Source organism: Phascolarctos cinereus, unplaced genomic scaffold, assembly GCF_003287225.1.
Source record: "Phascolarctos cinereus isolate Bilbo 61053 unplaced genomic scaffold, phaCin_HiC Scaffold_726;HRSCAF=1367, whole genome shotgun sequence".
NCBI lineage: Eukaryota > Metazoa > Chordata > Mammalia > Diprotodontia > Phascolarctidae > Phascolarctos > Phascolarctos cinereus.
The window spans coordinates 186,066,152-186,086,551 of NW_027556098.1; the positions used below are offsets into that span (position 1 = coordinate 186,066,152).

Below are 20,400 nucleotides of genomic sequence, written 5' to 3' on the forward strand. Positions count from 1 at the left end.
ACATAGATATGTGTGACTCCACTAGTACACTATAGAAATTTGAAACTAGTTCTGAGAGATTCTTCTATTTTTAGATAGATTCATCTAAAGTATTTATTAATATGCACGTAGTACAAATTAATAGTGTAGAATTAGCATGTGAATGCAGGATAGAGGCTTGAGCCTGGAATCGGGAATATCTAGGTCCAAAGCCTACCACAGACACTTACTAGTTGGCAAGTCACTTGAGCCTTAATTTTTATGAGAAGTTGGAGTTAATGACCTCTAATGTCCTGTGCAATTCTAAGTCTGTGCTTCCTGTGTTCTTACACATAGAAATAATCACTGATTATATTCTATTTCTCATTGATTGGTCCACTTGTATGTCACCTCAAACTCTATTTGTCCCAAACTAAAGCCTTTAGTTTCTTAGGCAGGTAGGTAGTACAGTAGTTAAAGTCGGACTTGGAATGAGAAAGACCGTAGTTCAAATCCTAGCAGCTTGCCATGTGACCCTAAACAAGTTACTTGACCTCTCTTAGTCCCCATTTTCTGATCCATAAAAACCTTACTCTCAAATGCTGTTTGCTGCTTCTGAACCTTGATCATGCTGTTTGTCTGACCTGCAGTGACTGGACGTCTATCTGAAATAGCTCAAAGTCTACTTCCTTTACCTACTCTTACCCACATTGATCTCTTCTTTCTGTGAACTCCCATCTCATTTAAAGTTTCTACCAAATAGTACTTTTATTGACCATCATTCCTAAAACTTCCCATTCAAGAGGATATGAAGGTCAACTGAAACTCCATATAGTGGTGGTTTATTAGGGACAAAAGTGCAAAGGGCTGAATGACCATTTGTCAGTGAGGTTATTATAGAGGGGCTTTCTGTTCAGGTGTCAGTTGTACAAGATGATCTTTGAGTTCATTCTAACTGAAAGATTGTGAATTTGTATATAAAACCATATGCTACACACTATGGGTCTGGTCCCTGCCCTCTAGAGGTTTACCATCACTAGATGTAAAAGATGGTGAGTGCATATAACTACCATAGAAGGCTAAGTGAAGGTGATAGGAATAATATAAAACAGAATGTCATAGGAATTCAGAATAGGAAGTGCTCTCTTCTGAGATCATCTTTCATCTCTTCTGTGTATATCTTGTAGGTGCCTAGTTATTTTCATGTTGTCTCCTCCATTAAAATGTGAGCTTCTGGAATACAAGGTCTGTTTTTGCCTTACTTGGTACCCCCAGTACTTGTCACTAAATACTCACAGACTGATTGACTAGGGTGATGAGGAAAGTCTTTGCAAACTTGATCAAGCCCCGAAGAACAGGTAAAATTTCTACAAGTGGAAGTGGTTGGGAAAACATTTAAAGAAGATTAAGGTGGAGTCAGGAATGTATTGATAAATGTTCAACAATGGGCTCCTCCCAAAATGTGTGACACTTTGAAATTTAATGTTTTCTCCATTCTCCATCCAAATTTTCTCCATCACTTTCTTAAGTCTAGACAATCAACAAAGCAAATCAAGCCCTGATTTGTAACTTTTGATGATTTCAGAGGTATAAGTATTCACACTGAAAATTTCATATACAAACTGTCATGAGCTGGTGTGAGCTGGCTTCAGCACATCTGTGGTCAGGGTAATGGCATGTGCATAGGTAAGGAGGTATAATATATGTCTGAGAAACCACTGAGTAGGTTCCTTTTCTGAGTGTAGGATAAAAGGGAGCACCAGGAGAAACCTAGGATTATAGATTGGAGCTTAATTATGGGGCATTCTGGAATGTTAGGCTAGGAATGGAATGTGCTGATGGTTTTTGAAGAGGTGAGTGACATTCAAAATAGTACTCTAGAAAGATTAATCTGGTAGTAGCATACAGTATGGATTTTAGGGGAGGAGTAAGACCAGTTAGGAACTATGGTAATAGTACAGGGATGAGATAATGTTATCTTGTACTTCAGTGTGAATTGAAAGGAGGTGGTAAATTCTTCGGGAGGCACTTAAAGTACATTTTCCTAAATGCTGTTGTTGTACTTCACCTAGTCCAAGTGGAAATCTGGGTTGTAAGGTATGAATTGTTTTTCTGTTTTTCCAGAAAATCATAAATCCTTAGTGCTTTTGTTTATGAAAAGATATATTCATAAACTACTGAGCTATTAATATTTATACTCTTTCCTGAATATGATTACCAGTATCTTACATCTTGAAGAGTCTACAACAGTATGTGAATTCCTTTCAGTGGTGTCCTTGTTATGGTTCAGAGGTACTTCCAAAATCAGCTAGACTTTAGGAGCATCCATGTTCCACATAACTGTTCATTCCTGGTACTTTAATTAACTCCCCCGCCCCCATACAACCACCAAACAATAATACAACATGTCTGTATTCTCACTTCTACATTGAAACTTGTAAGGGCATGTTGAAAATCAGCTGCTCATAATAGTTATCATAAAATAATGTAAAGTTTTAAAGGCTCTGTCTTCCTCTCTCCAATTCTGCCCTGTGGTTGGATCAAAGGACGTTGAATTGAAGAAGTCTTGCATGTCAGCAAGGGGAAAACCTTTGTTTTGGGGTGTGTGTGTGTGTGTGTGTGTGTGTGTGTGTGTGTAGAGGAAGCAAGAGCTTCATATTTGTTACTCAAAAAAAAATTGAGTAAAAAATGATGGCTCTTTAGGTTTGTTCCCCAAAGAGATAAAAGATACAGGAAAAAGACTTCATTATAAATATGGATATATACACATGTATGTGTGTGTGTGTGTGTGTGTGTGTGTGTGTGTGTGTGTGTGTGTGTGTATGCTCTTTTTGGAGTGTCAAAGAAACTGATGGGGTTCAAATAAATTGAGGAATGGCTGAACAAATTATGATATATGAATGTAATGTAATAGTATTGTGCTATAAAAAACAAAGTAAGAAACAGTTTCAGAGAAACTTGCAGAGCCTTATATGAGCTGATGCAGGCAGGGTGAGGTGAGCAGAACCAGGAAAACTATTTATACTAATAACATCAGTATTTTAAAAATGAACTTTGCTGAAAGACTTAAAAACTCTGATCAATGAAATAATCAACCTTGATTCCAGAGTACTGTTGAAGAAGGACACTGCCTACCTTATGACAGAGAGATGGACTAATATGCAGAATGAGAAAAGCATTTTTGGACATGGATGACATGGATAATGAGATGCATATTTCTTCTATTCTTCATCCATTTTTCCCTTCCTTCCCTTCCCTTCCCTTCCCTTCCCTTCCCTTCCCTTCCCTTCCCTTCCCTTCCCTTCCCTTCCCTTCCCTTCCCTTCCCTTCCCTTCCCTTCCCTTCCCTTCCCTTCCCTTCCCTTCCCTTCCCTTCCCTTCCCTTCCCTTCTTCCTCCCTCCCTTTCTTCTTCCCTTTTTCCCTCCCTCCCTTCTTTGCTTCTTCCTTCCCTACCTTCCTTTTCCCCTTCCTTCCTTCTTCTTTTCCTCTATTTCTTCCTCTCTCCATCCTTCTTTCTCTCTCTGTCTCTCTCCTCTCTCTCTCCTTTTCCCTCTTTGTCTCCCTCTCCCTTTCCTTCCTTGTCTCTCTCTCTCTACTCTTCCCTTCCACCGTCCTGCCCAGCTTCACTCCCCATCCCTCCTTTCCTTCCTGGGATGGAAGGTAGATTGGAGAAAAAAAGGTTAATAATTTAAAATTTTTAATAGAGCTTTCAAAATTAACCATCAGTATCCATTTTCATTCCCACCTTACACTTCCTGACTATGTGCCTCTGGCCTAGTATAAATTCTTAATGCTCTGGGTCGGTGATGTTAAACTCAAATAGTGGGTAACTAAACCATTCATAAAGATCTCTGTAGGCTGCATATTGACTTAGTTTTAAAATGAAATATTATCTATGTTTTAAAATTTATTTTAAAAATATTTCCCAAATACATTTTAATCTGGATTGGCCTGCACTCTGAAGTACCATGGGCTGTACACACTTGTCTGGTGATTTGCTCAGACTAAAGTTGCAGAAGAAATTGTTGACCTGCATCAGTAGCCGAGATTTCCTCACCTGAAAGTTCTCTATATCAGTGAAAGTACAGATAAAATGCTCGGCCTTTTGCCCTATCTCGCTTTTAATAGAAGCAGCAGGAAAGTCTCTGACTGTGCAGCCCTTGACAAGTCAAAACTTCTCAATGACCCAGGCAATACCCAGATTACAAACTGCTGAAGTTTCAGGATTTGCACTGGGGGAGTGAGCTTCCCTATACAGAGTTCCCCAGTTTCCCTGTGAAGCTTCTTACACTGATGATGTCATAGGTTTGGTATCCCCCCTCCCTCTCCCCAATCCCTCCAAAAGGTTAAAAACTAAAAGCTTGTTTCCTATTCTTAGATGGAACAGTACTTTTTTTTTTTGTAAAAGTGTGTCTTTCAAAAAAAAATCTCCTATTCAAAAACTTATTGAATATATGTCAACTGCCTAGCTTGTCTTTTTCCTAGGCTTGCATGACATTTAAAGATAGTACTTGTAGTTAAGTAATATACTCTTAATTTAATAACGTTTTAATGGCATAGATCAATGTTTAAAAGAAAATAGATACTTGTGTCAATGAATATGGTTCTGTTGACGGAACGGCCTTAATTAGTACAAAACAATAGAAATGAAGAATGAAATAAAGAGGAAGGGTGAAATAATTTAAAGAGTCAATCTATTTTTATTATATGTTACTGGAAGCTGAAAGCCAGCACAGCTAAATGGTTTCAAGAACTTTGGGAGCTTGGGGCTGGAGACCCACAGGAATATATTACTCTTCTAAGGGGCTGGAATCAAAGGAAGCATTTCTAGTTCTATCCTAAAAGTCCGAAATACAAAGAACTGAGTTGGAATGCCTTTTTTTTTTAAACTGTGTGACCGTGAACAAATCTCTGGAGCTCAGTTTTTTTGTTTGTAAAATGAGGCGTGTTGGAGTAGGTGATGTCTAAGATTTCTTCTAGCTGAGTCTTGTGATCCTATTCTCTTCCTTTATTCTATCTATACAGGCTCTCTTGACACTTTGTATCTGATAGGTTCCATACGCAGAAATTAGCTTATTTGCAAATAACCAAATGGATTTACTTACCTAAGTAAAGAAAATAATGTTAGAGAAATTAAAAACCAGTTAAATTAATTTAGTAAAACTTACTGGTTTGGATAAAGGAGAAGGAAGGGGACAAGAGTAATAAATCTTTTTTGTAACTTGGTGAGAATATTTTATCAATTATTGCTCATAAGCCAATTTTAAATGAGGTAAATTTAAAAATTAATCTTGACATTGTATTTGAAATAACTTAAAAAAAGTTTTATGGATATGGATAGATATTTCCCAGTGTTCTCCCCTTGACCACAGAAATTTTTCTTGTAACAAAGAAACATTAAAGTAAAAAACACTAACCCAATCACTACCAGCGTGTACAACATTTAGCAACTATAGTCTAGTCTTCCTTTCCTCTTTACCAGCCAAAAAGAGTGCTTTTAATCATCTTTTCTCTGGAATCAGTGATGATAATTTCATTTAATCTGAAGAACTCAGTTTTCAAAATAATTAACAACGATAAAAAATGATTAACAATCCTGCATTTGGATTTTGCTTGCGTTTTTGCAGGTCTGAATTGCCTTTTGGTTTTTATGTATTTCTTTTTAATGTGGTTTGGCCTTGTCACATAATATGATACTTGATATGAGGATGGTACTTCCCCAAAGGGTAATCAAGCATTTTCCTGCCGGCTTACATTTCTTATTTTTTTTTTTATTATGAAGAAGGGTAGAGGGGTCATTTATTCCCTGTCCACCTTGGAAACCAAACCCAGTGAACTAAAGTCAATTTTTCTGGCTTATTTCATAGAAATAATTTTTTCTGTATTTATACTTACCTTGAGCATAAATATAGCACTATCTATGAATAGGAAGATACAAATAGGATTAGGATTATCTATACTAAAATGAATGTTTCTGTAAACTCATTCTTTTAGCAGTAAATATATATTTGGGGTGTTTTCTAGCAAGTACTACTCTGTGTTAGATTTTGCCCATTGAGAATCAATTGGAGTACATAAAACAAAAGTTGATGAAAGTACTTTACAAGTTATGGTAAAGGCAACAATTTTGGTTTGGCAAATATGAATTTGACTATGCAGTTTCTCTTACCATCAACATGTTTTAATAAGTTTTTCTGAAGGACAAAGTTACTTCTATGAAAATGTTTTATGGTGGCAAATGTGCTAATGGTCTCCATAGAACACCTCATAAGTAGAACCTATCATAAAAGGATATAATCTAGTTCATATTATGATCTAGTTTTGCCTGTCTTGCATATTATCTGATTTATCAGCATCACTTCTGTGCTTCATGATTGTCAGTTCCTTGCTTTTTTATTTATTGTCTAAAATTTTCGAATTTGGGTCAGCTTACCTTACTCAATTCTTCTAAAAAATGAATTTTGTTCTTTCCTTTGTGAATATTATTTGGTCAATCTACTTTTGTTATATACTACAGGAAGCTGAAAGCCATCATAGCTAAATGGTTTCAAGAACTTTAGGGGCTTTGGAGCTGGAGACCCACCTGAATATATTACTCTTCTAAGAGGCTGCAATCACAGAAAGCATTTCTTGTTGTATCCTAATTTCTGTCATTTAGTAGTGGTCTTAGGGATCACTCTACTATAAAAACAAAATGTTTTCTCTATTTGCCATTCAGGCAAAATGATATGAAATGCAATGAGATGACATCCATTTTGTGACTTTAGAGCAAGGCACTAAAATAATATATTTGTAATCTGATAGTTTTCTCTCTCTTTTAGGCTTTAGCTTTGAACTTGTATACTATGGTGCTTTGTAGTTGGTTAGTAATTAAAACCTTTGGAAGTAAAGTAGTAAATTTTGTTGTTTCCAAGGAACGTGTCTGATAGGTGAAAAAAGCCATTTATTGCAGACCTAATTCTAATTTTCTTCTTCTATTAATGGCTACTTTTGGCAAAAAAAAAATTAATTAACTAAGCAAATGGCAAATAGAGGAAACATTAGAAGAATAATATATCAACTTAGATGACATATGTAAATTATTTTGCAAAAGCATTTTAAAGAACTATGTAAATATTAGCTATTATTATAAGTTGTAGACTACAGGTATTCTATAGGGGATATTAGCATCATCTGTTACCACAAAATAAATATTTATGTTTCTGTGAAAAAAAAAGAAAAAAGTAGGTAATGTGATATAGTGGAAAGAGTGCTGCTGGTCTCAGAGGCAAGAGGACTTGAGTTCAGAGAAAATCTGTTACATAATATGGTGTGTGACTTTAAACAAGGTGCTTCATGTTTCTCCTGTAAAATGAAGGAATTTGAGCTAGATGATCTTCAAGTTCTCTTTACTCTTGATCGGGTAATCTTATAATCTTCTGTGTATCACAATATTGAATAACATGCTCCCATCATCTATGCTCCATTGTAGCTCCCAGATTTCCTTCCAGCCTCTTTCAAGTTATATGTGAAGCCAGCTGATTGGCTAGACTGCTCAACTAGAAGTCAACAGCTTTGCCACTAACTAGCTGTGGATATTTGGCATGTCACTGGGCATTGTCCTCTCTAGTCTCCAGCGTCCCATCTGCAAAATGAAAGGGTCAGATTAGAAGATCTCTAAGTATCCTACTAGCTTGAATGAATGAATGAATGAAAAAAGAAAGAAAAAATTATCAAGTGACTACCATGTGCAAAAGACTAAGTGCTGGGGATACTAATAGAAAACAGAGTCCTTTCTCTGGAGGAGCTCACATTCTGATGAGGGAGACAACTCTCATGGAAGGTTTCAGCTGCAAATCAGATGGTTCCACTTGGGGTTCAATGGAAAAGCAGATGGTAGGTCATTTCCATTGATAAAATACCATCATTTTTTTTTAATGATGAACCATTTGACAGTGCTAAGGATTTTAGTGGAAAAAGCTTTCTTTTCTGGGTCTTCAGTAGCTGTTGTTGGAGCCACCACAGAAGCATTTGCCCACAGGGGTTAATTCCCAGGAAAATGTGTGAATAATATGCTAGTAGACTATTAGCTGGAGCTATGCTAGGCACAGTGTTAAACTTCACAGAATAGTTACATTTCTGTTTTGGGCTGTTTTACATTAGCTCTAAATTACAGGCTTTAGAATGGTTTGAATGTTTGCAATTTTAGTCAAATGCACAATTGGTTTCATTTTGTTATCTTGTGTTTCTTTTCTTTGAAGTATATCTCAGATTGCTAAGAACTACTCAGCCTTTTTATTATAATAACAAAATGAATTTTTACAGGAACAAATATGCTAATAGCTTCTCCAGAGACTTTTAAGCTATGGTTTCAGATTTTACACTCACTTCTGTGAACAGGTTACCTTAAGCCATTTTTAGTGAGGTTTTAATGGAGTCTGTGTTAACCTTGTGTCTAGTGCAATTTTAATTAATATTCAACATTAACTTCAACAATTTTAATTGAGTTTTTGCTATGTGCCTACCTACCTGTGACCAAGTGATTGTATGATGGGGCCACAGTGGGAGGGAGGAAAGAAGCTACAAAGATTTAATTTAGTACAATTCAATTCAGTTCTTTAGCAGTCTGAAGATCTTATCGCTTTGGATGACTTAGAACTAAGTGGTGGAAGTAAGGTGGATCAATGAGAGGGACTGCTCTAAGAGTCAGTACCCACGGGATCAAAAAGGCAAGTGATAATAGGAAGTGTCCGGGGAAGAATATTAAATTTTTGCCAAGAAAATACAGTAACATGAGGCTCTGTACTTGTGATATACCTCAATCCCTTCATTTCTCCCATGTTATAGAATAAAGGCAGTGTGGCATAATGGATAAAGTGCTGGACTTGGAGTTAGGAAAACTCTTACCTGGATCCTATCTCCTATCAGAATCATGAGTATTTCTTGCACTTGGGTCAAAAATGATTGTGGGAGAGGAGTAGTGCTGAGTCTTCTCTCACAGGAGTTGGTTTGTGTGGGAGGAAGCAGTCTTGGGAAAGGGGCACCATGGTAGTTACACTGAGGGAGTGCCATAGTCTGGCAAAATAAGAAATCAGAAATAGCCATAGGGAAGAAGAGCCATACTTTCCTTGTTGGGGCCCAGGGACAAAACCCCAGTTGCCCCATGCTAGTTACAGTACCCTTAGACATTTACTAGTTCATGTGACCATTTAACTTTTATGAGCCTCAGTTTCCTTTTCTGTAAATTGGGAATGGTGATACCTGTAGTACTTAGCTCACAGCATTTTTTCTGAGACTTAAATGAGATCATCAGTATGTATGGCACTTTGCAAATCTTTAAGTGTATCAATGTCAGCTTTTATTATCATTATTTAGTTATACACTTGCTAGACTGTAGTAGGAATAGACCATGACAGTGAAGGGAGGGAAAGTGGGGCAGATAGCAGGAGATAAGCACACTGGTCTTAAATGGAGAAATATACCTGCCTCTAACCTTTTGAAGTTACCAGCAAAATCACAACCTAACATTTATCTTGTCAGGAGTGGGATCGGGCAGGAAGAAGGGAGAAGGGAGAAAGGGGCGAAGTGCAGCCCTAATGTAGGGAAAAGCCAAGTCTGGTAGTTATTTGCTGCATGACCCTGGGAAAATCACTCTACTCTCTGGTTTTTACCATTCGTAAAGTGAAGAGGTTGGAAGAGGTGAAGTCTTAGGTCCTTTCCAACTCTAAGATCTAATGGCTGCATCATCTCCTGTGCTTCATTGAACTTATGCAGTAGCAACTGCGAGCTAGAGATGCTATTTTCAGACCACACGCGTTCATAACACAGCATTGGGCTTTATTTTGTCAGCAGATTACTCCAGGGTCACAGTTGTAAGAAACATTTCTGCAAAGCTTTATCTTTGGGAGGCTTAAATCTGATTGCTTGCATCACAGCATTAATGCCTCCTGTTTGTCTATTTCTTGCAGATCCTTAGGAAGCTGACTTCAGAGAGGTAGACAGGATGGCTAGCTCAGCCCGGGAGCACCTGCTTTTTGTGAGGAGGCGCAACCCCCAGATGCGCTACACATTGAGTCCAGAGAACCTCCAGAGTCTTGCCTCTCAGGGGTCCATGCCTGAGAACATGAACCTGCAGAGGGCTAATAGTGACACTGACCTGGTGACTTCGGAAAGCCGCTCTAGCCTGACTGCGAGCATGTATGAATATACACTGGGCCAAGCCCAGAACCTCATTATCTTCTGGGACATTAAAGAGGAAGTGGACCCTACTGACTGGATTGGACTTTATCATATAGGTGAGTCAAGTAGAATGGAACTGTGAGGTATGTGTATGTTGTGGATGAATAGATGGGTGAAGTGTTATTTGTATTTTTTTCTTTTACTTTGACATTTTATTGATCCATTTTTTTAGCAGTCAACTTCTGAAAAATATGAAATATGCATATTCTTTCTACATTTATATTTTTAAGCAAATTGCAAGGTATGACAAAGAAAAGTTTTGAAGATTTCACACGAGTCTTCTTTAGGGCCATACTATTTTAAAACTAATTATTTGTTAATTGTGGTGTTAAATTGCAACCTGAAACAACCCCCAAAGAAGGCATTTCATAGGCAGAAGATGAATATTCTATATACCTTGTTCTATGCCCTTGAGATTATATCACCTTGTTAGATTATGTGGGGATTGATTTAGATGATGATACATATTTAACCTGTGCAAAAACGATATCTTATTTTAGATCAGTTCTGAAGAACAAATGAATGAATGGATGAAGACATAGTTATTAAATATAGTGTTCTAAGCACTGTAGTTAATACTAAAAATGTTCTATGGTATGAGTATGTAGTATTTTCTAAGGCTTACTCTTCCAAAAACCATGACCACCACAAAAAGCTCAAGGTTTGTTATTCTTATCCAGAATCCTTAGATTATGTTCTAGGAGAAGAAAACCATTTTCATGGCAAATGAATTATAAGTAGTTAGGGAAATTAGTGTTCATGAAAATGTACTAGTATGTCAGTTCATCTTCATCTGATTATTTATAGGTGGAGGATAGGGGATGTGACTGCCATGAGATTTGCTTAAAAACTGACTCAGTTGCTTTCTTGGAAACCAAAAAATCTTAAAGCAAAACCAACCAATATCCATAAAATCTGGGGAGTATCTGTAGTGAATGAAGGGAACAAACTTTAAAATTTGATATTGGAGGCCACAATAGAATAGATTTTCTATTTAGGTTTCTCAGTCTAAACCTTAAACTTTACTCCCTTTTCCAAAGGAAAGTAGAATTCAGTTGAAAATAGGGAACACACACACACACACACACACACACACACACACACACACACACATACAGGACCCACTGTCAGTTTATGAAATTTTGTTTACTTGATTCTTATAGGGGACATGAATTTTGATTTTAATTGGATTAAAATTAGTTTTTTTCCCAATCACTACTGATAATACTGTAAAACTCTAAAGTGCCAAAGAGTGGCTTAACATTTATCTTTGTTTTCTGAGAGATTAAAAAAAAATTATAAAGTTTAGAGTTCTGTCCATGTCTCCACCCCCACCCAACTGCACCCAATTTATATTAGTAGGGTATGTATGAACTTAGAGAGGAAAACATCTCATTTGCAAATTGTATTATATTTTTATTTGAGCTTTATTTTGTCACTCAGCTATTCTAAAATTTGCCCTTTGGTTTTGAAATAACTTGCTTATTTTCACTGTTACACTTCCCCCTTTTTAAGTTTTTTCCCCCATTATTTCATGCATGATGACAGGTGATACTTTCCTTGCTTTAGGTTCTGCATGTGATAATTCTAGAAAAAGAAATCAGTTTCACTTTCTTGCACAGGGTACTTTTTGTGATTAATTTGATTACAGATATATTGTGGTCACCTGAAAAAATTCCACAATGACTTTTAAGCCTTATACAAAATACTAGTTCCTTCCTTTCCCCTCCCCCAATTATTTTGCCCAGTCTAAATTTAATCAGGAAGGAACTAGAGTCTAAAGTACAGTACATCTTATCTCTGATTGAACAGAATCATAAAAATCCTGGCATTGGTTATTTTACTCCATAGAGGAAGAGTCCCAATTCAGAGAGCCAATCCCTTAAATTCTGGAATGCCTCCTATAGTGTATCTAGAAAAGTAGGAATTGAAGAATATAGTCTTTGAAAAATGCTAACTTGACTTCCGAATTGCTTTCAAATATTAAGCAGAATATGTGGTTTGTGTTTCTGGTGCTTTGTGGTTCTTTGAAACAGTTAGTTTTCCTTTGCTATCATTGGTACTCTGCTCTTCGTGATTTTTCCCAAAGCAAGAAATCTTATACTGTAAATGGTTTTTAATGGTTTACATGTTTAATCATGCTTACTGTGGTGTTATGCTCCCAAGCATTTAATGTTTATTGAACGAACAAATGGGTGAACAAATACTGAACATTTATATACACTTGAGGAAATTAGCTTAAGATCACACGAGTCCTGAAAATACAGAAATTTTGTAGAGTTCAGCAGGACAGATGATGTGTTTGGAATAATTTTTCAGACTAATAATAAAGGTCTTGAAAACACTCAAGGCAGTATTATTGGACACAATTAAGTGGAAGACAGATGTGGTAATAAATATATTAGGGAAGGAAATTAAAGGGAAGAAAGTAATAACAAAGAAAAAAAATCACATGCCCTGAAAGACTCAATTCCCCAAAGGCCCTTATGCCATTAATTGAAAGATGCTATGACTCAATAGGAATTTGAGTAACAGACAGAATTCTCCAATGGGTCCTGTGATAAACATGGGCTGAGAATAATTCACGTTTCATAACAATATAGTATATCTGTCCAAAACACTCTCCAGGTTTCTTTCTTCCTTGGTAGGAAGCTACTAAATGACCCCCCATACCACCCCCCTGCCCAAATTCAGCCATGATCTGAGAAGCCAGACTGTTTCCTAGCAACTTTAATTTTATTTATGGAACAGATAAAAGGTCCTTAAAGAAATCATTCCCAGAGGGAAAGGGTTTTGGTAGAACACAGGCCTGATGAGGTGTGGTTTGTTGGCATGGCCTGTATTTTGATTGTGTTTCTATCTTGGTGTGCTTTTCCCTTCAGAGTATATGTTTTGTTTTTGTTTTGTTAATTAACAGTGTTTTGAATTGTATCACTCATTCCAAATGACTTTCCTGGAACATGCTGGCACACTAATCTGGAAAGGGGGTAGAAAAAAAAATACAACTCATTCTGGCTAGAGAAAAATAAATCTTGCCATAGATAATTGAAATTTTTGGCCTAAAAAGAAGCTCCTGCTATCAAATACAAATGTAGCCCATGGAGTAGCTCGCATGTCCCCAAAATAGACATATCTTATTCTCATTTCTGTCTGACATTTTTTTTTCTCCCAACACTGGTAACTTTTACCCAGTTTTGGAGTCCTATATATTTACTGTGATTTCTACAGAGATGACAACAGTTTATCTGTAAGCCTGATGGATGAGAATATTAACTTTTGTGTGGTTGTGGTTATCTTTAGTTCCTGAATCCCAAGACCAGTGTGTGTGTGTGTGCGTGTGTGTGTGTGTGCACGTGCACATGTGTATAGGTATACAGACACATATACATATATGAAATTTGCTGATATTTGAAGCGTATTTTTGATTCCATTAGTGTAAGAAACTCCCAAGGAGGAACTTCTATCAATGCAAATCAGTATCTGTTTTGCAACTTCTAGTCAGTATGTGTTATATATAGGCCTTGAATTCAGGTCTTTTTGACTCTGAGGCCAATACTCAACCCACTCTGCTAAGTTATGTTTCATGGTACCAATTCTTTGTCAGTATTCACCAGCTCTATATTTTAGTTTTCCATGTTAGAATCGAGTCTAACCATACTTAACAGTTCTAACTGTAATACTTCTTATATTACCAACCATAAAGAACTTAAAATTCATCTTTAGCAAGTACATTTAAAAAAAAAACCTCTGCAGATTGTTTCCTTTAGGGGAAAAATAAAAATATAATTGAAAAGAAAGCCAAAGTGTATTAAATTAGTTTTAGCCTCAATGTTTGATTTCCTATTACTTTTTATGCTTTTTTTTGAAGTTGAACTAATTTTATGTAAGTTTTAATCTTGTCATTTTTCTATTGACAGGCAGGGTTAGAATCCCGAATAGTCCTAGAAAAGCACAAATGTTAAAAAAAAACAACTCCTTTCAATTCTCAAAATATTACACCTAAGTAGTATTGTATTGTGCAACTCTTAAAACTGGTGCTTTAAGATATATCACAAAATATCACCCACAACCCCTTTTCTTTTTACTTTTCCTCAGAAAAGTCACACATGCACTTTCTCATAGCTTTCCTCAAATTTCGTTGAGCTCACTCTGTAAAGTAGAGTTAGGTTGTAACAACGGGTAGAGTTCTGATCCTTTTTGCTTCTTATAATCTAGTTCATGCCCTACTGAAGTCAAACAATTCAAAACTGCAACAAAAGCACCAACATGTTGAATAGAAGCCTTAAGTACGGATGCTTTTCTAAGTCCTAGCACTGGTTCTGTCCCATAATATCTTTGCTCAAAAAAAAAAAAAAAAGGAAGCCGTTCCTCTGAGACAAAACTGTAGCAATTACATAGAGCACTTAAAGCATGAATGCTAAGTAATGAGACATTTTAATTTGAGTATTATGTAGGATCTAAAGTAATGTGCTGTCTAGGGTCATGGGAAAAGCTGCTATTTAATCTGACAGTCAAATGGAACATAGAATTCTTGCTGTTAGTGTCTCACCATGAATATCCATTGAATATGGCATTTGCTCTTGCACAAATCTCCAGATGTTCTAAAGCTTTTGTATTGGTTTTATATGAGGATTTTTAGGTATAAAGGTTTTAGGTAGGGCATAACTAAGTATTTTGAAAACCCATAGAAAAGAGGAGTTTGGGCAGTAAGTGCCCCTGCCCCCTCTTAGAAAAACTCCTTTTGCTATTAGGGTAGATTTTATCAACTTGGCATGTCTGTCTGGTTTGTTAATAGAACTGAATGTTATTTCACTATCACTGAGGATACATTTGTTGGGGGTGGGAAAGGTAGAGACTTGGAAAGCACCAATGCCTTGCTATGAGGAACAGTCCTGAGATGACAATATGAAAAAAAATTGCTTTTTACAAATATTATCTCATTTGATCCCCATAATAGCTCTGTGAGGTGGGTGCTGTTTTAATCTCCATTTTAGAGTTGAAGAAACTGTGCCAAACAGAGATTTTTGTAGAATTTTATTGTTGTCAATAATAAGAACCACTGTGCCACTGGTTCCCAACCTTTTAGAGTAAGTATCCCTTTCTAATATGAAAAAAAATATATTGTATTCCCCACTGCCACCCATATAAGAGTGAATTTTTGTGTTGTATGATTCTTCAGTTTTTGCTGCTTAAGCTCTAGGCACATATTGAAGCAATGAGATATAGTGACTATTAAGTGATTTTGTGACTATACAAATATGTCTTGCTATAGACATAAAAAGAGCTGCTGTTCCATGGTGACTGTCTCTACCAGAAACTTTCATAGCACCATAGAAGTTGATATTGACCACAGAGAACTGCATAAGGGTTTCCAAATACTATATAGAAAAGGTTGAAAGTTAATAGTAGTGGTATCAATAGCAAGCATTTATATGGCCCTTAAGGCTGGCAAAGTGCTTTACAAATATTGTCTCATTAGAGACTCATAACAACCCTGGGAGTTGGTGCTATTATTATCCCTGTTTTATAGATCAGGAAACTGCAATAAACAGAGGTTGTGTGCCTTGCTCAAAGCCCCATTGCGGGTAAATGTCTGAAGCTGGATTTGAACTTGGATCTTCTAACTCCAGGTCCAGCACTTTATGCACAAGGCCACCTAGCTGCCTCTCAGTGTTTGAGAGACCCAGAGAATTATAAAAACCACAAAGTCTTTAGAAACTATTTAGCTACACTCCCTCATTATATAGAAGAAGACACTGAGAGCCATGCAGATCAAATAAATTGTGCTGAGTTACATAGATGACTGGTCAATGACAGTCCTAAGACTTGACCGGAGGTCTCTTCCCTATAAGTCTAGGCTCATGATGGCCAACCTTCTCTGTACTTGGCTAAGCTGATTTTCAGACCGCAAGCCAGGTCTATCAACTAAGGAAGGGAAGCAAATAAGCATTTATATAGTGCCTACTGGGCATCTAGGTGGCACAGTGAATAGAGTGCTGGGCTTAAAGTCAGGAAGACTCAATTTTGTGAGTTCAAATCTTGCCTCAGACACTTACTAGCTGTGTGACCCTGGGCAAGTCACTTAACCCTATTTGTTCATCTTTAAAATGAGCTGAAGAAGGAAATGGCAGACCACTGTAATATCTCTGCCAAGAAAACCCTCAAATGGGGTCACAGGGAGTAGGACAAGACTGAAAAATGAAACAACATAGAGCCTACTATGTACCAGGCATTGTGTTTTTTTTTTTTAACAAATATTACCTCATTTGATCCTCATAACAATCTTGTGAAGGTAGGTGCTATTATTATCCCCATTTTACAGATATGGAGATGGAGCCAGAGGTGTTTGTGGAGAGAACTACATCACTGTCAATAACAAGAACCACTATGCTACTAGCTTCCAATCTCTGGGAATATGAGTATCCATTTTAATAGGAAAAAATTTGTTGGCTTCCCCTCACCATCCATACAAAATGGTAGTTGTGCTATTTGCATCCCCTGAGAATCTGTACTATGACAAAAAGCTACTATGATTTTAGTAATGTTTTAAAATAAATCTATGCTTTATTATTATAACAACAACACATTTTTAAAAATGGTAAAACCATATATGTATAAGATATTCTCACTTTATGAAAGGTATATTTGTTATTACTGAATCCTTTAATGAGTAGCTGGTGATGGGCTGCAGTTTTCAGAAATGGAAAGTGCAGTTGAAGTTTCTCCTTTCATTCTGGTTCCACATGAAATGTGACTTGGTGTTTAGATTTCAAGCAAATATAGTGCATATGGGCTTGTTCTCCTTTTGTGTAAATTCCTGTCTCTAGATCTGGAAGGGACCCCAGAAACCATTTAGTCCAATCCTTTTATTGTATAGATGAGGAAACTGAGGCCCTTAGAAGAGAAGTGATTCCATGGCCCATAGCTTGGGAACCATTATCTTACTACATATCCTATTGCTTTCCTAGCTGATTAAGATTAGATTATAGTTAAAGTCATATCTAGCTCTAAAGCCTGTAATACTACATCTAAATTGGAGACAGGCCTTTTCTATCTAAATGTCAAAAATGACAGCCCAGGGGTGTAAATGTGGAGCTTTATTTCAAAGGAATTGCTCTTCTGTCTATATGTGGAATGTGCCAATGTGCACCTAGATCCTGATTAGTGTTTGGTATTGTTAGTATTGATAATAACTACAATTTCAAGTTCACAAACAATAACAACAACAACAACAATATGTGTCCTGCTGGATCTTACTGCAACCTTCTGCAGCTCAGTCAGTCTCCCAAACTTCAGAAGCTTGAAATTCAAAGATTCTGAGTGTCCAGGTGCCAGCATCACCTCAGGGTTTAACCAGAAGCCAGTCCATTGTGGGTTTCACACTCCCACTCTCTTTTTTCTTAAGACAGGAACCCAGAGGGAAGGAATTTTCCAATTTGGTTACACTTGGCAGGTTGGACCAATCACAAATCAAACAATAAAAATGAGTGGGTGTGGGAATGGAACTGAAGAAATACTAGTCTGTAATGATGTGGGCCTTAATTTCAGGGTTGTTGGGTTTTTTTTTTATGGTGAAAGTACTTACTTTTCCTGAGTATTTCTCCCTTTCTACGCCCTAAGCCTGTGAGCTTGCTATTGTCTTACCCTGAGGGCAGAGACTTAGAACCACCTGCTTTTGTAGTTAGCATATTTAGCTGTGAATAGCCTCTTAAGTGGAGAAAGTACATTTTGAATATTTGGAATGGACAGATTTTTTTCCAGTAAATCTCTTAACTGCTGAGAAATTCTTTTTTGTAGTGAGCCAAAATCTTCCTCATTGTGATTTCCATCTATAGATTCTACTTCCACTTTCCAAAGGCATGAAGTAAGCTCTCATCCACATGACAAGGCTTCAGATATTTAGGGACAAGCCATTATTTCCCTGCATTTCTTCTCTTGGTTCTTCACCCCCAGTTCCCTTAACGAGTCTTCATATGCCAATGTTTAATCTCCCTTGCCATTCTGGCTGCTTGGATAGGGATATATGCCTTAACTTGTCAGTGTTTCTTCTGAAATATAGTCCTGGGAGCTGAACAGACTGTATTAGCTATCATAGATCATAGAACCTATAGTGAGAAGGGGCCTTAGAGGTAGCTTAGCCTGGCACCAGCATTTTGTAGATGAATAGGATGAGGTCTAGAGGGATGAAAAGGCTTGCTTAATGTCACCAGATAATTCAGAGCAGGATGGAATCCTAGTCTTCTGACTTCAAATCCAGAGTCCAGTCCCTAACCCACAGACACAATCTGACTAATAATAGCTAGCATTTATCTAGTACTTTAAGGTTTACCAAGTGTTTTACATATATTTTCTCATGTTATCCTTACAACAACTCTGTGAGGTAGATCAGTAAGTCGGTCAATTAATAAACATTTATTAAAGTGCCTAGTATGTGCCAAGCCCTGTGCTGAGTGCTGAGGATACAGAGAAAGACAAAAGACAGTAATCCCTACTCTCAAAGAGTTCACAGTCTGTTGAGGGAGATTACAGGCACAGAGTGATTTGTCCTGGATGACACAGCTAGTAAACGTCAAAAGCAGTATTGGAGCACAGGTTTTCCCGACTCCAAGTCCAGCATTCCAATCCTTGTGCCACCTACTGACCTAGTTTAGCACCTTCCTTTATTAAACTGATAGAAGTCAGTGAGACAGGTTTGCCTTATCTTCAGATACTTGGAACGCATTTACTGCTCTGCTACACGTCAAAGAAGAAAGTATGTCTTGCTAGAATGTGGATTATATTTTAAGTTATATGACAAACAAACAAATTTTAGGCAAATTTTATTCCCTCTCCAATATTTTAGCTATATTGTTGTTCATGCTTTACATAGTCCAATTATCCAGATTATTTGAATATTTTTTCACTAATTATGAAAGTGAAGGTCATAAACATTTCTTATGGTGGATATGAAGTACAGTTTTGTTAACTATCAATGGGCATCATATTTATTTTCATCCATTTTTTTCTTATGATCTGGATGATATTATTGTTGAATGATACAGAATGGTGTACATTTCAAATGGACTGGCAGCTGTAGAATTGAAAGGCCATTTAGGTTATCAATTTGCTTTTCCTTCTGGGATATCAGTTTAGGATTAGTCAAAATTAAAATAAAGAAAAGCACTTACGTGATTTCCCTATGATACATTAATACACTTAATGGGCAATTTGGGTCAGACAGAGAGATGAAAGGAATCTTTTCTAAGTCCTAATTCAGGCACGTCTTTGTGGTTATTTTAATTAAGAATTGATCAAACTTAAGTTGATGGAAAAATTTGATTTTTTTTTTCCTCCCTGTATCAAAACTTCTGGAATAGTAACCAAAAATTTAATGGATGATAACATGGATTATGTAAAGGCACTAACAGCTAGGGAGCATTTATATAGCTTTACAGCGTATGTGAAGTACTTTATATATGCTGTCCCATTTGAGCTTCACAACAATCCTGTGTGGTAGGTTCTGTTATTATTCTCATTTCATAGATGAAGAAACTGAGGATGAGAGAGGTTAAATGACTTCCCCAAGGTCATACAGTTACTAAGTGTCTGAGGCAGGATGCAAACTCAGGATTTCCTGATTCCATGTCCAGCACTTTATCCACTGTCCCACCTACCTGACATACTCCATGATGATGGTGAAGATTGTGATTCCTCTACTACTTGTCCTGTAGTCCTTGCTTCTTGTAAATCTTCTACAGGGGATTTAAAGTGCCTTCCACTATAACTTTGAAATTTCATGGATAATAATGGAGTGTATGGCTTCCCATTTGTTATATCTTGCTCTTCCCTTGTGACCAACCACTTTATTTTGTGGTCATGCAACTCTCTGTGTAACTTTTTATATATCTTTTCCTGCATATGCCTTTTCTGCATTAGCAACATTGCATTGTCTACTCATGTAGACTATATGCACCTCCATTCACTCACAACTTTAATTCTTCAGAGACCGTGATTCATAGTAGTATAGCATCATTGGAAAAACATAGATTTTTAAGAAGATAGGCATTTGCTTTGGGGGAGGGGGAAGATGGTATCATTCAAAGTTCTGTGTGATTTCCTAAAGGCAATCCATTCTTTTCCTGTTGTATCATCATCCAAGGAGTCTTGTGTAATTTTGACAAATACATGAGAGATTGTGGAAAACCTTTAAAGTAGTGTTTTACAGCATTAAATTAAATGTGTTAC

At 36.8% G+C, this 20,400-nt stretch overlaps 1 protein-coding gene across 1 annotated transcript in view; it reads left to right on the forward strand.

Annotated features, from left to right (window-relative positions):
• HECW2 (HECT, C2 and WW domain containing E3 ubiquitin protein ligase 2) overlaps positions 1–20,400 on the forward strand; it is a 422,966-nt gene that overhangs the window by 136,906 nt on the left and 265,660 nt on the right. The window contains 1 exon segment of the mRNA XM_020993535.2: positions 9,906–10,232. Coding sequence (XP_020849194.1) covers positions 9,941–10,232 — 292 coding nt within the window. The 5' untranslated portion in view covers positions 9,906–9,940.